A 19,172-nucleotide genomic window follows, 5' to 3' on the forward strand; every position below is an offset into this window, starting at 1 on the left:
ACACCCTCGGTTCGCTATCGCTAGCATGGCGCCACACGGGACCGCGACCTTCGACGTTGCCTCCGAGATTTAAATTTGTTTACGCTCCGACGCTGGGCTGCCGCCACGGTGAACGCGATGCAGCAGTGGGCACTGACGCCCATTTGGTGATGGGAGCACGCATCAATTGCATTGTGGTGTATCCGAGGCACGTGAAGCAGCTTGAAATGCTTCAAGAAACGCCTGTGCAACGTTGCGCAAGGGTTGCGTGCAGGCCTTTGACAACGCCACGCCTCGCTGCCGAAATCCGCGTCGCTCCGTCTTCAACGACGCTGAAAAAGCATTCATGCGGAAAGTGGACACGTGTCACAGCGAGAAGGAAGAAGATGGCGGCATAATCATGGAGGTGTTGAGGCCATAACGATGACACGATTAGTTTTTGTTGCAGTTCAAAGCGCATATTTCCGAGAACGCTAGTATACATCAGGTAAGACTTAACGCCGCATACGTTACGCGGAGCGCGTAATTGACCAAAATAATTCGACGCCACACAGAGTGACTGAGTGCATGCCATGCGAAATGAGAAGCGCACATATATTTGCATATGTGCGTCCATAAGCCTTCAAAGCGTGCTTCAAACCATGAGCACTTTACTGCTGCAGCGCGAGCTGCTTAGCTCTGACCCCCCCTTCTTCGTGGGATATGATTTTCTCCTATCCGCTATGCGTGAAGGAAAAGCGCGGGGCCAACTCGTAGTTGTCTCGTCTCTTATTGGAATAAAGTGTAGACGAAGGGGGAAACTCTACTAAAACACCGAGCTTGCTGGGATTCTTCAGTTATGAAAAAAGAAAAAAAAAAGTAAACGGTAATTTCTCATGGCCTCAACGCACGGCACTTGTGTAATGCGGCGAAGCATTTAGTGCATTGCAGTGAAGCGAGTGAGAATTTGCACCCGTATGCAGTGTAAGCAACGCGTTATTATAAAGACTGTAAACCTCACTTGTCCGCGCTTCTCGCCTTTCCCCCGCACTTACTGAATAGCGCAGAAGATTGGCAGTTGCTGCTCGTGCACGGCACATGCTACATGTGACAGTGCACGTCAGCCATTGCGTCGCATAAATTCACGCATTAACCGGACAACTTCAGCGTGCTCGCTTCATTTAGAGCTCACCAGAGCTCACAGACACTGAAGCTTTCAGGTACTATAACTACCATCTGACGCCTTTGAATAAGCCATCGCCAGGTCTTTTATGATTTTAAATTCGTGTTTGATTATGGTCTTCGGAAACCCCGGGTTTCTCAATAGCATCACCAAAAATTTCGATGTCGTTTTTTTGTACACTATATTAGAAGGTACAATAAGGCTACAGTTGAGCGCTAATATAAGCGCTGAATTCGCGATTACAAGAACTGAGTGCAAATTTTTTTTTTCTAATCTACTGATTTCCGCGGTTTTTTCGCGAAAAAGATCTACTACTACATTTTTAGGTGTCGTGGCAACACTGTCTCGTGGAATTGTGCCATGGTTGTGACTCAGCGTTCGTATGGTCCCTTGTTGAAATAAGCTTTTTCTCTACACACAGAAGTAGCGACAGACTCAGGCGCGCTGCACTGTTGGTAGAGGTATTCGCTTTCCAAACCCACTGTGCATTGCGCGAAGAAGAAATGCACTCACGCTGCTTCGCCGACCATGGAGGACGGTCTCAGGCGGCGCTTCAAAGCGGCGCGCGGGTTTGAGATTTTTCTGCGACAACTGTCTCCATATGGACCAGTACACATTATGGCGTGGTTACAGGGGTGTGAGCCATTGATGATGATAGTTTTCTGTCGATGGACGCGAATCAATCCCGCGATCCTGGCCATGTGCAACTTCGCTGTGGAATTGTAGCGTAATGGTTGAAGCATCGGGTTGCTGAGCCAGGAGACCAAGGTTCTATCCCGTCCGCCGGGCACGTAATTAATTTTCTTTTTTTCTTTTTTGTAAGCGTGAGTTATTCAGCAAGACGGCAGCAGCACGCAGCAGCTACAGTCAGGAAAGTCCGGGAGGGTCCACGAAGAAAAACTTCGCTTTAAAGCTCGCTTTGCAAAGCATCCGAGCCTGCTGCAGGTGACGGCGCGCTGTCACATGCGAACCGCCGTGCGGTGACGCCCGGTGATTCAGACGCGGTAGTTTGGCCCGGGACGAACTTGGCTGCGCCACCGAGCGCAGCTGCGGGAGGGTCAAACCAGGTAGACTGAAGCCGCTGGTGTTTATACCAAGGCAGGAAGCGACAAAGATGGTCGGTGCCCGAAGCTTCACAAGAGGGGACGGGGGCACAAGTGGGGGGGGGGGGAAGGCAGAAGGGGAGGCGGGAGGTGGGGGGCTAGGCAATTAGAGCGCCTATTTGGCTGTGCCGCCGGGTCTTTAATACAGGTGCCAAGCCGAAGCGCGGGCGCCGAGGAGCGGGGAACACTGGAGATGCGAGGAATCAAGGAATCAAAAACACAGTGGCCCTCGTGGGGAGCAAGAAGGGAGGAGGCAAATGAGAGAGGAGGTGCGGAACGCAAGGCCACGTGGCCCTCAGCCTCCGCGGGGTGCTATGGGGTGCTCGCGAAGAAGAAAAGCGCCGGCGTGCCGCGCGCCAAGCCGGACGATTCATCACTGGCTGGTCGCTCGGTCGGCCCGCGGTTCGCGGCGCCGGTGCCTTAGTGCGCCCGTCGGGGTCTGGTGCTTTTTTAGCTCGGTGCGCGGATACCTGACCTCCCGCCGGTGCTGCGTGCATATGCCCGAGGCTCATTCCGTCCCCACGAGGATATCGTTTGGACTGCACGGTCGCGGTTGAGTCACGGACGCGTTCCTGTCCATTAGTGAATCTATGTACTGTCCCTGTGCTCTTAGCGTCTATACGGAGAAGTAAATGCCTGGCGGGGGCGCGCCTCCGTCACCGCGAGCAATTTGTGCGACCGACGCTACGATAATTAATTTCTCATAACCTGTATAGGTTGGACCGGTATAATATGCCGGTATAATAGATTACATTAGGATTACAAAATGGTTGCCAAGAGACACATTCCTGAAATAATTCTTGAGTAGAATAAAGGGTTCAGTATTTCTTTTAGACTTGCAAACTACACAGACTCTAGATCGGAAATTAGCGCCTTTTCTTCTGGCTCCATTTCCGTCGAAGCCTCTAAAATGCTGGGCAGTAAGCGCACCATTACTTGGTTTCCGGCGCATCTCGATTCTCAGCTAGATTCCCTCACCAGCCTCAACGACGCTGCTCAGTCGGGCGCGCTCTAACCCTCCGCGCCGGGGAGGACGCAAGTCATGCAGGATGGGTATAGGGGGAATTTAAAGACATTTTATTCACCTCTAACGAAGCCACCAAGTGCTATCAAATGGGCAGGCGGGCTTTTCCGCCCCCGGACGGCAAAATTTCCAGGTCTCATGCAATCACACTGAGGATGTTGCAGACTAGGTCATATCCCAGTTTTGCTTTCTTCAGCATTATTGCTGCGGACGTTTTCGAGTCTACCTGCCCGGACTGCGGGTCGGTTAACAGCTTAGATCACGTGCTCTAGGCGGTGCCCCTCGTTACGGGGGCCCAGTCAAGTCACCGAGAAGGAATGGAGCTCTGCCTTCAATAGTTCCGAGCTTCTCCCACAACTCCGGGCGCTCCAGAGAGCCCACGATGCGGCGGTGAGGCTATTACTATAGGCAGAAAGACACCTGCTTGTCCTTTCTTTTTTAAATAAATGTTTTACCTCCTCCTCCTCCTCCTATAGGCTTCCCCGTCCCCATGCGGGAGCGGCCCGTGGTGCTGCTCCAAGGGTGGCGCTTCTCGGGACCCCAGTAAAGTTCTTTGTCTGTCTGTCTTTCACTGGCTTCCTTTATAAAGCATAGAAAAAAAACGAATAATTGCGCAGAGTTTAGTTCGCGATAAACACGTCGTAATTAATACCATCTATAAATATTTACTTACACAGCTGTTCTGGCACCCTCACATATTTGTTCTTCTTGCGGGGGGGATGAGGATATCACTTCTTGATTCGTTCTAAAGGATTCTTTATTTTGCGAGAAATAACCTTAGAGACAGCACTCCACACGCTAAAATTACATTTAACCGAGCCAGATTGGCCGTATCCTTTGGTGCATCGACTATGGGCGCAGCGACGGCAAAAAGATTTCTCTGCCATAATGGACTTTCTTTCGGGTTAAATGAAACATCAATTACTATATTCTGAACTTAATACATTTATCGCGAAATTTAGCTTAATTTATGCTATGTTCCGAGTTATTCCTTTATTTCCCATTACTATACGTTCGCCAAATTCTGTTTCCTTCGATCGTTACCTACCTATTATAAACTTGTGGTTAATTTCTTTTGCATTTTATGTATACTCTAATTTATTATTTTGGTATGCTCGATTCTTCACCAATTCCCAAGAGTGTATATGAGCCATAGAGGCGCCAACAGACGACGACGACAACGACGACGACCACGACAACAACAACAACAACAACGACGACGACGACGACGACAACAACAACAACAACATTTGTATACTTCCCATGGTCTTCCACACTCCGCATGATCGGCGGAGTCATTCCGCTTGCCTTTGTCTAAAATTTCTCCTTCGTTCATGCACCCTTTCTTCGGAGGTTTCAACGCATTTGCTCGCCCAGCCACAAGTCCTGCTCCCCGCCACCTCAGTCATCAATTGATTAGTTCAACTTATGGGGAATTCTATAGCTTTATTGATTTCGTTATAGAGACGGTGATATAACGACGAGAAAGCTATATAACTTCATTAAAATGGCGAACTGGGTTAGTCGGTGTGCATTCATTGTTAGGAAAAGCGCGATGAGAACATAGGACAAGCGCTGTGTACTAAGAAATGAAAAAGAAAAGTTTTATATGTTTAGAAATTGACATGTATATCAAAACCCCAGTGCGCGCGCATGTCACATATAACAGCTTGTCAGCACGCGGACGAAGGTGAGATCGCGATACCCAAATTTATCTGCGCTTGCATACGACAGGCCTCTAGAAATATACCTTACAAGATGGTATACACAACTGCCGTGATACACAACTGCTTGATCGCGAAGAAAAAAAAAAATTATGCGGATCCCACACGCTGTGGAAATCGATGTATCCGTGTTGTTTGCGTCGATTGATCATACTTGGCAGTGGTGTTTACGGCGAATGTTTATTCAGCGTTTAGTACAATACGGGAGCATGGTGAGAATTGATGTTAAACGTCACCTTGCGTGCACGACTTGTGTTTGTCTACGTGGTGCACATAACACACAGCAAGACGCGTGCTTGCTTGAAGCGTCGTTGCACGCCAATGTTCACAGCCTGCGAGAAGATCTGCACTGTCATTGCCTCACACGACGCATCGCATTATGGCGGAAGTGTTAAACGTTAAATCATGGGCCTTTATGAGCCAGACTCGCAATCTAATTATGAGGCACGCGGCTTCAATTGCCCACTTGGGATTCCTTAATGTGCCCCTAAATCGAAGTAAACGAGCATTCATTCTTTTTGCCATTTGCCACCTCCTCTCCCCCCATCGAAATACGTGCGGATGCCGTGGTCTGGCTCGAACCGGCGACCTCTAGCAACCTCATAGCCACAAGTCTACTGCGGCGGGTACGGAAGTGTTGATTTGACGGGCAGCCGCTTCCGTAGTGTCGTCTGAACGCTGCGATGCTTTTCTGCACGCCCTGCGTCAATTGTCCGCTTGACAAATTTGCGCGGTGTTTTACTTTCGCAGAAATAAACAAGACAGCCGCAGCCACGGTCAGTAAAATCCAGAACAGCTCGAAGGAAAATAATAAAAATTAAACAAAAGCACAATTAAGCTGAGGCATTTGGCTTGGATTCTCTGTCGTGTAGGAGATAGAGCCGAAGGCATGCCCCAAAGCCGATATTTGAATATAGACTTCTACACCACCATCGATGTTCCGAGCTGAAGATCAGGAGTCTTCATTCAGGCGTACATTCGCTGTGACGCATATTTCTCATCTAAGCTTTGCGCAATCGCTCTATGAGCTAAAATGTGATAACCGTTTAAAAAAAGTTAAAATAACGTTTTGTAACCGGTTATATTATTGGGAATCGGCTTGTATCTTGTTATAAAACCTTCATTTCGAAATCATTCTCGTGAAGTGCACGCGCATACTGGTTCACGACCTTCAGATATCAAAGCCCAGTTTTCAACCTGCCCAAACGGCACGCGTTCAAGAAAAGGTGAAAGAAACCACGAGGAAGGAGAGAACGAGAAATATTTAATAAAATATATTGCTCGCAAGGGCAAATGTGTGCGCAAAACGCGCTAATGCGTCTTTGCTATTGTCACTCACCGTGCGTAAGCTTTGCCGCAATTTAAGTGTGCGCTGAGGCGAAGGAAGATTGCCGGTGCCAATACAGTACGAGGGATAACGACTGTACCACCGGCCCGGTTCTTGCAATGCATGCAATTGCCACCACTCGAAATTCATGAAGTTTTGTGGCATCAAACATTTCGTACGTCGGGTTTTGGCGAATACATCTGGTAATTCTTAGAAACAGCCCAAGCGGGATCAAGATATATTTCTTTTTTCCTTTTTTGAGGGCACGTTATTCGCTGCACGCGTACAGGCTATCACGAGTTATGTGATAATCGGCAACTAACTATTTAATAGACTAAAGTGAGCTCCTAAGCAAGTAAAAAAAGAAAAGCTTTATTTTTTCGGAATTGTAGTTTAAACTATACCCTATTGTCGTTAAAAGTATTTTCTTTGTTCTTCTTTCTGTTTCTTTTTCATTGTAGATTTCTACGATTGTGTCACGTTGTGGTGGCGGTGAAGAACAAGGCAGTTCGAAAACAGCCAGTCCCTAGTATAACTCTTTATTGGACGAACTTGTGCCCAGAAAACAAGTGACGCTCGATGCAAAATGATGGCCGAAGTCATATCTAGGGGTCAAGCGCGTCGTTTATTTGTATATATATATATATATATTCATTTCGCACATAAAATCTGATTAGACGAGGTTCTTTCGTTGTAGAATCGGCAACAGCATTCCAGAAGGTTTGGATACGTGAATCCGTGACTTGCGCAAGGTGATGACTTGGTAACAGTGGTTAGCCAGTAAAAACGATCATCGGAAAAAGATAATGCACCCGCGTGTCAATATACTAGGCGTTTCATTAAGGAACGTTGCAGAGGAATGCCAGGCTGGAATTGTAGCTCACCCTAGTGGAACAATACGAAACGTCTCTCTTGCTCCGAGTGGAGTCTTGGGAAACCAGGAAAGACGCGAGTACGACAGACGGGCTTCTCTCACTAGTTGCTCGTGGCCTCTTGAGATTTCGACGTCGAGTTTATTGAATTGATTTCTGGTGTTTTGCGCGCCGAAACCACGATTTAATTATGAGGCACGCCGTAGGTGGGGACTCCAGATTCATTTTGACCACCAGGGGATCTTTAACGTCCTTACAATGCAGAAGACACGGGCGTTTTTGCAATTTGCCCCCATCGAAATGCGGCCGCCGCGGCCGGGATTTGATCCCGCGACCTCGTGCTTAGCAGCGCAACACCATAGCCACTAAGCCACCGCGACGGATCGTCGAGTTTATTGATGAACAAGAATTACACTGGATTCCAAAGGACCTAGCGAGTTTTCAAAACTTTTTCTGAACAAACACGACCCAGACTTGCGAACTACTTAGAAATGCGTGGCGTCTTATCCACGTAACAGAGTTGCGGTCCGGGCGCGAATTTCAAAGAATGGAAAGTGTGCCCTCTTTGTTTTTTTTTTAGTGATAATCACGATCTTCTCCACCAAAGAGATACAAATCGAGTCTTGAAGATACACTTCACCAGTCTAAATGAAGTGTCGTTCTTTAGTGTCTCCTTGGTACAAACTTTAATAGTAGACGTTGATTATTTTTTAAAGCATTTGTCGCCCGGCTGTGACATTTAGCATATGACGTGTACAGTGGACGGGTGACGATTGCGCGGAGCTGGAGCCCGCAGCTGCTTGGAGCCTCATGGTATTGGCAACGACCAAGGCCTCTTTCTTTTTTTTTTTTTTCTGTAGCTGTTGGACTAATTCATTTCTATTTCTGGGGCATTGTTTAAACTTCATCAGTCCTACTAACCCTAACCTCTCAACCGTCCCCGGAAACGCCTGACAATGCTTCAACAAGCCCTTCTAAGACAGGTTCGTTTGATTTAGTTCGCCGCGTTAAACGTTGCCAAGTTCAGTGTCTAGTGGCAGCCTGCCCGGATTCAAAGGTTCTTAGCATCCCGGTCTGTTATTGCAGCAGATCCGACACTGTTGCGGTGAACAAGAGATTAATGGAGAGAGGAAGAAAATGTCCGCTCTGATTATGCAAGGCTTCCTACTTTAGCTGAGATACTTGAGATGACATGAAGAGAAGAGTATATGGCTGTGTTCCAATACTCGCCGTAGGCGCCAAAGTAGACGGCTAAGCGGACAGCGGCTATCTTAAGCCTCCTTCGAATTCTGACGAAGAAGTCAAAGAAGACAGCTTCGCGAAGACAGCGCACGTCGAAGGTAAAAAACGATGCAGGCTACTTTTGCTGTCCAAACAAGATGGCGGGTGAGCAGAATGCTTGGAAACACGACGGGAAGGTGATATCTGCGCACAACAAAAAATAGCCGCACTTTTCCATGCGCTTAATGGATGTCACGTCGTGTTTCTGATATATATGTTCGCACGCGCAAAGAGTTAAAACGCAGAAATAATATGTGCTTTTCTCAGCTTTTGTCGTCGACGTGAGGTGGCGTCACGTCGCAGAGGCGCCTTCTCGTCGTCTTCCAGACGCGTTCCATTACTTGGGCTCGAAGCTGTCTCCTTAGCTGTCTATATAGTGCCTAGAATATACTGCCTACGCATACTGTTTCCGATGCTGGCCAGAATTGGAACACATCCTATAAAAAAAAACTAAAAAAATAATGAAGAACTAAAAGTAAATAAGCAAGTCAAGCCCAGATGACCAACAGACTGTTAGAAAACGTCCACAAGGCCCGACTAGGGCAAGTATAATAGCAGAAAGCCATCATGGCTCTGATTGCGTCCCCACTTCTGTTCCAGGGTCCTATAGCAAATAATAGGTCCCCGTGTACCGAGTGAATTATTCGATGCTTACCGCGCTGTGCTATAGCGGGGACAGTTGCATGGCACTTGCTCAATATCATCACGTGGTTTGCGCTAGTTGCACAGCGGTGAACTGAGTTGGCTGATTGCTTCGCAGCAGTCGAGGGACAAGGTTAATTCAAAATTCGTGAGAGAGGCAGTGGCCAGTTATTACACCAGGGTAACCAATGATGTTCTAGAGACGAGGGAGTGTCCTTGTCATTCAGTGGGCCTTCCTGTAGTGCCATTGAACCTGCAGCTATATAGTATATACTTCAGCAAGATGGACGATTGGGCTACCTGGTTGACATTCATTACGAATTTGATTTTTCTCTATTGTTAGCACAACTGTAAGTACAGCTTTAACTTTCAGGGAAAATTTTTTTTTACCATCAACTATCGCTATATCGTTTGGTTTCTTACCCTCTGCTTTGCTCCGCATGCGCGATCGCATCTATATATCGCATATATGAAGTTTGTTCAATAAATTTTTCAGTTGTGAGTAAGCGCCCTGTCTTGTCGTTTCTCTGGCTTTCTTTTTTTTTTTCTTTGTTTTTCTCGTTACGCTTTACAAAGTTCTGAAAACAGTACCATATATATTTACCTCGGCAAGCTTTCTGCCGGAATAGGGCGCCGCTGCAAATCTGAAGCAAAGTACTGAAACGACCTTATTAATCACCGTTGTAAACATCACTTACAGGGCGTACATAGACAGAGGGACCGAAATAACGACGAAGACAGCGCTTGTCATCGTCGTTCTTTCGGTCCCTCTGTCTATGTAAATGCTGTGAGTGATGTTTACGATGGAACACCAACAACTAGCCCGTACCCAAACCCTGCTTATTACAACTTCACGTATCCCCCTCACGCCCTGATGCATGCACGGGGCGGCGCGCGCGACAACCGATCTCGGAGGCCTGACGCGCCATCCTCTCTCTCCCCGGCGCTTTTGCACCCAGGCGGTTCCAACGGGCTGGGCCGCACCCTGTGCCTGGAGCTGGCACGGCGGGGGGCCCGAGTGGTGATCGCGTGTCGCACGCGACTGCGGCGCGACTCGACGGCCTTCTTCCTGCGCGAGAAGACCGGCTCGTTCAACGTCCGGGTCATGTACATGGACCTGACCAACCTCGAGTCCATCCGCGAGTTCGCCAAGGAGCTCATCGCCTCGGAGGAGCGCCTGGACTGCATCGTCAACAATGCCGGTACGTGCACGCATTGTGTGTGCATGCAGTCAACCGCGCCCGCTCTTATACACAGTGCAAGCTGCATTTCCGGTAAAAATTGACGGTAGACGAAATCTAACAGTTCCGCGCGCAAGGAGTCGCCTTCTGCGAATGACTCGAAAGGGCAGAAACGACGGTTTAAACAACTTTCCGTACGCTTTGGTGGGGCAGAATTCGGTTTAACAGCAGTTCTTTTTTTTAACTGCATATGGCGTGATATTGCTTTATTCTTAATTTTTTCTGCTAGAGATAGAGAAAGGATGGAGTTGGGAACTTTATTATTCCTTTGACCTAGTGCCTTACCGAGCAAAAAAAAAAAAAAAAAAGCTAGTCTATTGCGTCAACAAGGGCGCACAAGACGTCTTCTAAGGCTTGCCAGAGTTCCATGCATTTGCCAGCATGGAGTAACGTAAACGAATAAACTACCGTCTGAGCATACGCGTATGGTTTACTGCTGCGGCGAATAATGGCAGCGTGTCTTCTATCACGTTATGATTATATTAATCCTTGTGATCTCCGTGATCGTGATTGACTCATTCGTTGTATGATTCATGTGACTTAGCGTCCCAAAGCGACAGAGCTATGGCATGCAGGGCTCTGGATTAATTTCGACCACTTGGTGTTCTTTAACGTGTATCAAAATATGAGTACACGAGGGTTTTTGCATGTCACCTCCATTTATGAAATGCGGCCGCTCAGGTAGGTAACCTAACGCACGACCTCGGGCTCAGCAGCGGAACGCATGCCGGGTCGGCGTCATCACAATCTGCCCAATTAAATCCACTCGCGGGATCAAAGGCCTGCATTAGTATACCAGACTGCAGGCAGCTGGTGGAATCTATCAAAACATTTTTTCAGCGAAAATACGTCTCAACTTCTACGGAGGGTCTTGTGGACATCATATTGTTTGAAACAAAGTTCACAGAGCGAGTTGCCATGGTCGTTGTCAACGTTCTCAAAAGTACATCTGTCAAAAAGCTGTCGACTGACAGACGCATTGCCGTTAAATGTTGTCGATCGAAGGTATACTAGCGTATACTTTCGATCTTGCAGGCGTATCAGAGAGAGAGAGAAAGAGAGAGAGAGAGAGGGGTCGAACAGCTGCCTCGACGGTCGATCCTAACCGCGTTCACGTTCGCAGCGATCATGACCGGGCGCGACTTCACGGCCGACGGCATCGACCTGATGATGGGCGTCAACTACGTGGGCCACTTCTTCCTCACCACGCTGCTGATCGACAAGCTGCGCTCGACGCCCGGGGGCATCGCGCGCGTCATCAACGTGGTGTGCGGCGGGTTCCGCAACGGCCACATGGCCGACCTCGAGGACATGGAGGACAAGCGCGTCCGCCACGAGTACGACTACCGCACCGTCTACCGGAGCTCCAAGCTGGGACTGGCCCTCTTCAACAAGGAGCTGGCCAGGAGGTACGCACTACATGCTGGGTACACACGTGCTGGTATACTTACGCGAACTAGATGAATCGAAGCCGTGGCTCCTCTGCTCCGACTTGTGGAAAGGAAAAGGAAAAATAATTGTGCAGATCCAGCAGTCATGTGGAATCTATATGTTAAGCGAAGCTATTGTGATGCGGTGTCTAGTAATTTCTATACAACTAACATGCGATGCGAACAATTATCTTTAATTTCATTTTATTCAGCGAGTAATCTCATTCAACGTTCACGCACTGCACAGGTCGCAACTTTTATGTCATCATGCAACGTTTAGGTCCATGCACCATACGCCTCGTTCACGAGCTATGCCGCAATGCAGTCACCAGTTCAGGCCGGCGCGCACTGTGAGACTTCGGCGATGTTTGATTTTTGTCAGGAGAAGATATACGGTGCGGAGAAATGTATGCCGAGGGAAGGGTAGAAACGTGGCCTGTTGCGTGTGCCGATCCCGGAGGTAGTGCACAGCCGCGCCAAAGAAATTACATCATTTTCAGCTTTCTGTTATTGTTAATCACTTTTAATATTTAAGTTTGAGAATATTTAACGCAAAAGACATGCGCTGTGGTGTTTTGTTTCGTGACATTTCTTTGCGGGCTGTCCTTCGTAAAATTCCCAGGTGTAACACTGTCAAGAATTAGCAAAACGAGAACAAGGTAAAAGCAGGAACCAACGTTTCGACAAGTGGACTTGTCTTTTTCAAGGCCTTGAAAGTCTTTTTCAAGACTTGCCGTGAAAAAGAAAAGTCCACTTGCCGACGAAACGTTGGTTCCTGCTTTTACCTTGTTCTCGTTTTGCTCATCGTCTTGAATTTCCATCTCCCGCCTTCCCCGTGTTCGTCAAGAATGTATGACAAGCTATGAGCAACTTTAGTGGTAGAATGGCGTGGCAATATAACCCGTATGTTACCGCATGTCATATAGCAAGGCGTGGCACATACATATACTTAAACATATACGGAAATTTTCTCTCACCTGGACGCCGGCGCAGGACGCCGACGCCGGATTTTCTGCGACCCGGGACCCCTAACGCTGTCGCATTAAAATATATTCTTATACAGAGGCATAGTCTTATACGGAGCTCTCAACACTATTTAAGTGCTGGCAATGAGCCTGCGGGAGCTACGTCAGTTTAATGCCCGAACATTCTGACAGGCACGGTCCCTATATATAACGATACAGGGTATAATTCTGCAAGCGCACAGAGAAATCACGTCTTTATTGTGCATGCTGACTGACTCCTCTGCTTGGCGAAGCACTTGTTTTGGGTTCCATGCATGCTCCCCCTTTGGAGCATGCAAACAAGCGTGCCCTATATACTGTTCCTCTAGGAAACATTTGACAGGCACTGTTCTCAGAACAATACAGCGAAGAACCATCTCCAGCATGTGTCGGAATCAGCTGGCCCACCGCAAGGCGTTATGGGGAAAATCTGAACGCACAAAGACAGGTCCTTGTTAGCATACCCTTCGGCCAGCATGTATATACCATTTACACGTATTTATCCTTTTTCTGGTGACCGTTTTACGTGACAATATGCAAATGTATAGCGTCTACTGCAGCAGAAGGGCGCAGAGAACCAGAGAGCCGTTTGTATTTGAGCCTTTTCGTTACGCAGAAACCTGTATACACGTATCTCGAACAGCTGGCGGTCATTACCGAAGTCACATGGACGCACGTACGTCCCAACCCCCCCCGCAGGTACCGTCCCTTCGACGTGGCCGCTTTCTGCGTGGATCCGGGCCTGATAGCCACCAGCCTGTACAAGAACCTGCCGGGATTCCAGGGCCGCTTCATGCAGACCTTCGCTCGCATCATGTTCCGCTCCACCGAGGAAGCCGTGCAGTCGGTCCTCTACGCCATCATGGCACGCAAGATCGAGTCGGACTCCGGAAAGGTGTGTTGGAGCGGCGCAGTGTTGTATAGCTGTGCAGCTGCCGACCCGTCGTGCATAACTTCCTGTTCCAATTAGATGGACGCTGACATCCAGCGTCACCGCGGCTCTGTTACAGAAACTCAGGGTACACAGATGCCAGCTGACCACCTCACTTCGTTATTATGCCGCATCTCTAGACATGTCACTTCCCGTATGCCTTTTGAACGGCCACCTTTTCGCTTGTCATATAGGCAGCCGAAAGTGCTTCAGCGGTTCCCTTAGAATGCAAGTAATTGGATCACGATATAGACTGCAGTCTCCTTGGAAGCGCGCAGAGGAGAAAAAAGTTCGCTTCGTTAACCACTTTAATTAGCAGGCAAGCACTGGGTTTTGAGCATTCTTTCTTTTGTTTCATACTTTGGTTCTTGTTCCTGCATGTAAAGGATCATGCATGTGACGTCTCGAAGGAGATCGCGAGACATTGTGCGCTGATGCAGGCTCCTGTGGAACGACTACCCAATAGTTCCACGCGAAAGTCACGAAAGTCGCGTATAGAAGCGTTTCGCCACGCTCTTCGCAGTCACTGAAGCGGATCGCTCAAACTCCCTGTTGTTTTACTGCTTGTTTCTGGGCTGGCACTGATACATACATCTTGCGATGGGAAAGCTTCTAAAGCTAGTAAACTAACGACCGCACAGAAAAGAGCGTCATTTGTTAAACTACTATATATATGGTTGTCGCCTGTTGTTTGCCCCATTATTCCCTGACCGCACTGCAGCTTCCTGAACGCGAGCGCGCGGTCTGTTTATTCGTCGCAGGTGATCAAGGACCTCCACGCCTACGACGTCCGCAGCTCGGAGTGGAACGAGGAGGCGACCCGGGGCCTGTGGGAGCGCACCGAGGAGCTGGTGCGCTCCAAGGGCATCCCCTTCTCGCTCTCTCAGGAGGCGGAGGAAGAGGACCTGGGAGGAGGCGTCGAGGCGGCCAAGATCAACCTGGAGGCGTTCGCCCAACGGATGCAGCAGGGCATCCAGCAGGTGCGCCCCGAAGAAGAAGAGGAAGAGGAGGAGGAGGAGGAGGAGGAGGAGGAGGAAGAAGAAGAGGAAGAGGCCTAGGGATCGGGGGAGACGCGCGCTCCCTTCACCGCAGGGCTCGCTACAGGCGCGCGCGAAACCGTGCAGCCGCCGCATTGCCCCCACATAGCGTGAGCTTCGCCCTGTCCCACGTTATATCGAACAGGTCCCACCAGCCTTGGGCTTTGCGACCCATAGCGTGTAAGGCAAGGTTGCTTGCCAACGAGGTGTCTTTCAGTTTCAACTGCATGTGAGCGAAGTTTACCGTTGACCGTGGTCCTTGCGGCTTACCAATGACTATGCACTGCCGCGTTGAAAAGCCTTCCCCCGCGGGTTGCTAGCTCGGCACCTTTAAAAGGTCCTGTGTCGCCATCGAGGAGCATGCCCTTGGCTGCAGCAATCGTGACGCTTTAGGCAGACTCCTGTCGTGTAAAAGGAGGCACTGTGGCATTCGAGGAAACGACGCTAGCACTGATGTCCCGGCCATTTGACCCGATCTGGACACCCGCAACGCTCTCTTCATTGCCTTCCTTCGTAGATGCACCGTATGTGGCCGGCACATACGCATTAAATATCGCAATAAATTTTAGTGTCGCTGTGGAAAAGCTACTGTGGAAACAGCTGGCCGTCGGATGTGATCTTGACGAAATTTCCTGGAAATAAAAGCCGTCTACCTGGAGGCCACAGGAAAAGTTATCCAGCTATGAAGGTTTTGAGAGTGAGATTCGTGTAATTTTGGGGTTGAAGATTTTCGAGCATATTATACAGGGTGCTTCAACGAACAGATCCGGCCGCAATGTAAAACGAATGGACTGCATAATGACTTCAACGTAAGTGCGGTACAGTATGCAGGCATCGGCGTACGTTAAAAGAGATGGATGATGGAACGTGCCGTGTCTCCTTCCGAGGTGCACGCATAGCTTGCACCTGTGGAAAGCATTGTGAGGTGCGACGGCCGTAGATATATAAAGTCGCTGTAGCGAGCCTTTCCCTGAAGGGAAGAACCCGTAGGCTTTCTAAGTTCTTACATGCCAGAAGACCACAACGCATGAGTTAATCCCGAGAAACGACCTTGTTTTCGAGGTGACCATTTCCAGTGTGTTTTTATCAGTTGTCGAACCCCTGGCGCCGTAAAGTCTTCTTGAAAAGAAAAAAAAAATCAAGCCGCGTATGAGTAACATCGCGTGTTACCGTGAGTTCCAGAGCCAGGGCAGGACAAAGCGCCACCTGAAAAAAGAAAATTAACATAATGAACGGATAACAGCCTCTTCTTTGACGTAAGCGGAAATGAAACATGTTCTTCTGTGAAAGCGTTATTCTACGCTGTTTTGCATTCGGTGCCATCAGAAAGTACAGCCCGCGTCACGCTTAAGTCGAACGAAAATCCCTTCTTTACCACAATCGCCATGATTATATATCACCATTATCGCAATCGGAAGCCACAGTTCGTCCACCACCGGGACAAAGGCCTCTCCCTCTTCTCTTCACGTGTTTGTGTTCAACATCAACCTCATCCATTCCTCCCCTCCAGCCCCCTCGAGTGTCCTTACGTCATCCCTGCGCTTGGTTATCGAATTTCCCGCACATTATTTCCCTGCCACCTTTGTGCCCACATCGCGGATGCGTCAGTTTGCCCATCTGTTTTCCTGCTCTGTGCATCCAAAGCCGTACACCCAAAGTCGTGCACACACAGGCCTGCTTTTCTCTCTCTCTCTGTTTATAACCGTTGTCTCGTCTCGTATAGCAGGGGTTGTGTGTGCCTATGTGTTGAGACTTCCTGCTTCTGCAAACGTCTTGTCTCGGGCTTCCACTATGTACGCGTTATCAAAAATACCTGCCACAACTGCGGAGTCTCTTCGATAGGACAGCACGGGACTAAGCCAAAGCGTATATGCAAGGCTTCACTCTTAAAGTGCGGCGCGGGCTGTACATTCTGTTTCGGAGGAAAAAAAAAAGCGCCTCTTATAGACTTCATTGCTGACTAGCGTAATTTTCTTTTTCCCACAGTTTATCCATTTGCGTGAATCTTAAGCGCTTATTAGCTTGTCAGCGGATGGAAGCAATGACCTCCGTCTTTTTCCAGGTTGACGACTGACCTGGCGCTGGAGTTCACGGTGAAGACGCTGACTCATGCGCACGAGCGTCCTTCGTTGTTGTTCTCATTCTATCCTTCCTTCCTTTCCCTTCATGTGTACAGATCGTTGTGACTCTCGTGTGTGTGTGTGATGTCTCTGTCCTATCTTTTTTTTCCTGCCCTTTACGTACTTATTTTCGGTTGCCAAATGTCGTGTATGTGTAACGTGGATTGCCACGTCCCTTTTCGCTTGCTACGGAGTCCAAAGGCCCGTGCCCTTCGCCTCTGTCTGTAGTTGCCCGTGACGTTTTGTTCAGAGATCCCTGCGAAGCGTAAAACTGGCACACGCTCCGATAGCCGATGAAGAAACTTAAACTATACAGCGAACTTGGGCCACCGGGAAATAAACGTTGGCTGGGACACGCGGCCCGATGGGAGTCAGTTATTGGGCTTGCGGAACGTACCATGTTGAACCTCCACGTTTTTTTGCCACACTAGTCAGGAGTGCGGTCGTCAGAGTCCATTTAGCCGCCTATCAATGCCAGTATGAAGGAAAGGCAACCAAGGCGCGGGGTATCTTCGCACGGTGGGGATTACGCGTGGTTGGCCTTTTGGCTGCATATCCTGCAGCGGAGAGGGGTCTAGCGATTGTGATTGCTTTGTGAGCAGGCGATGTCACACGGCCACATATAAGGTGATTCAGCTTTGATAGAGAAAGTGTGCAGATTGATATACGTTCGTCATGGGTTCTTAAGCAAACCAAATACTTTACACCAACAGCAACTGCTGTCTCTCTTTTTTTTTTTTTTTTTTTTTGCGTGTGGCTGCCGAGCATTGCAAAGTGGGAGGAAGCAACGATTTTTACAGCCAAATATTAATGAAAGTTGATTTATAAGCACTTGAACGTTTCGTCATCTCTGAAGGATATCCCGACAGGTGGTAGAAAATGAACCCCACTGACGAAACTGTTCTGTGATCATTTCCAAGATCTAAATCGTGAAACACAGATAGGATAGTGTTTTGCTGAATGGATATTATAAACTTCCAACGGATATTGCTTTGTCAGGCTAAGTATACGTACCAGTAGCGCTGAAGCGTCTAACATAGAAAAAGGCAACAAAACCAGCACAACTACGCTGTGGCATTATAGGATATAATGAATTAATTTCTTTTTGTCAGCCTAGCTTTTTAATAACTTGGCGTGTATAAATCATGACCCAACCCCACAAGTCACAAGTTCTGCTGTCAAATAGGCAGAATGGTGCCATGTTTTGTAGATACCTATCCAGAATGTTCTACCTGAGTGAGAGCTCGAAGGGAGAGTAATTGTCAATGTTTTTATTGGTGTGTTTCCAATATTCCATTATAGTCTATTCCTTGTTTGTTCCTCTTGTTTGCGTTTTCATAAAAGAGGTAAGTTAAGCACACATCCATTCAGCCGCACAGAGAGAAACTCGACAGCTGGTAGTATTCGCCAGTTAGGCAGCTTTATCAAAAGCAAAAGCTGTGGCCTACGCCACATCGAAATGACTGCTGAACAGAGGCGAAGATCGCATTTGCAAAACAATAGGTTTATCGAAAGCTATACGTCCAGAATGAACATTTCATTTAGGCCAGGACAGCAGCAAAGTGTGTCGAGTTCGGTGCCTTCTCGTCTAATGAAGAGACATCGAATGAAAGTGTTGCGCACTTCTCAATAAAGAAACACAGAGAACTTCCTTCAGCATGGATAATCACAAGTCGCTTGTCTCTGAGTCACTTGTTTAACTTGTGCACTTCTGGCGGTCACAGAAGACCGTCAACGGCAGAAGAGATGCTTGGATGGATTAACACGATGTGCTTGCATTGTGCATATTGGTGATAAGACGTGCGTATTGAACACACACTGGCAGTACCACACTGTGCACACTGGCGGTAACAGTGTATATGCACACTGTGAACACACTTCGATCACACTGGCAGTAACCCTCTGCACACTCAGAGAACACAACGCGCTCAAACAGATACAGTCGGTAGCACAGCGCATGCTGTGAGAACACTGCACACTGGCGGTAACAAATTAGTGCACACACACTGTGCGCGCTATAGTGTGCATTGTGTTCACACTGTATGTGCACTGTCACCGCCAATATGCACAGTATGTTACTGTCAGTGCTCAGTGTGCTCACAATATGCGCACATTGTTGCCACCAGTGTGATGTGTGCTGACAGTACGTGTACACTGTACAGTGCCTTCGCCTGCAGTGTGTGTGAACTATACATATATTATTGCCAGTATGCGCAGTGTGTTACCTCCAGCGTACAATTTGAACAGAATATGTGCAGTGTTTCCGCCAGTATTAGCACTGCCAACTGGCAGTGA

At 48.4% G+C, this 19,172-nt stretch overlaps 1 protein-coding gene across 1 annotated transcript in view; it reads left to right on the plus strand.

Annotated features, from left to right (window-relative positions):
* LOC126516559 (retinol dehydrogenase 13-like) overlaps positions 1-18,549 on the plus strand; it is a 39,769-nt gene extending 21,220 nt beyond the window's left edge. The window contains exons 2-6 of the mRNA XM_050166688.3: positions 10,074-10,316; positions 11,479-11,764; positions 13,489-13,684; positions 14,482-14,700; positions 16,820-18,549. Of these exons, the coding sequence (XP_050022645.1) occupies positions 10,074-10,316; positions 11,479-11,764; positions 13,489-13,684; positions 14,482-14,700; positions 16,820-16,831 (956 nt within the window). The 3' untranslated portion in view covers positions 16,832-18,549. The remainder of the gene's footprint in view (positions 1-10,073; positions 10,317-11,478; positions 11,765-13,488; positions 13,685-14,481; positions 14,701-16,819) is intronic.
* The last annotated feature ends 623 nt before the right edge of the window (positions 18,550-19,172 follow it).

Source organism: Dermacentor andersoni, chromosome 3 (genome assembly GCF_023375885.2).
Source record: "Dermacentor andersoni chromosome 3, qqDerAnde1_hic_scaffold, whole genome shotgun sequence".
NCBI lineage: Eukaryota > Metazoa > Arthropoda > Arachnida > Ixodida > Ixodidae > Dermacentor > Dermacentor andersoni.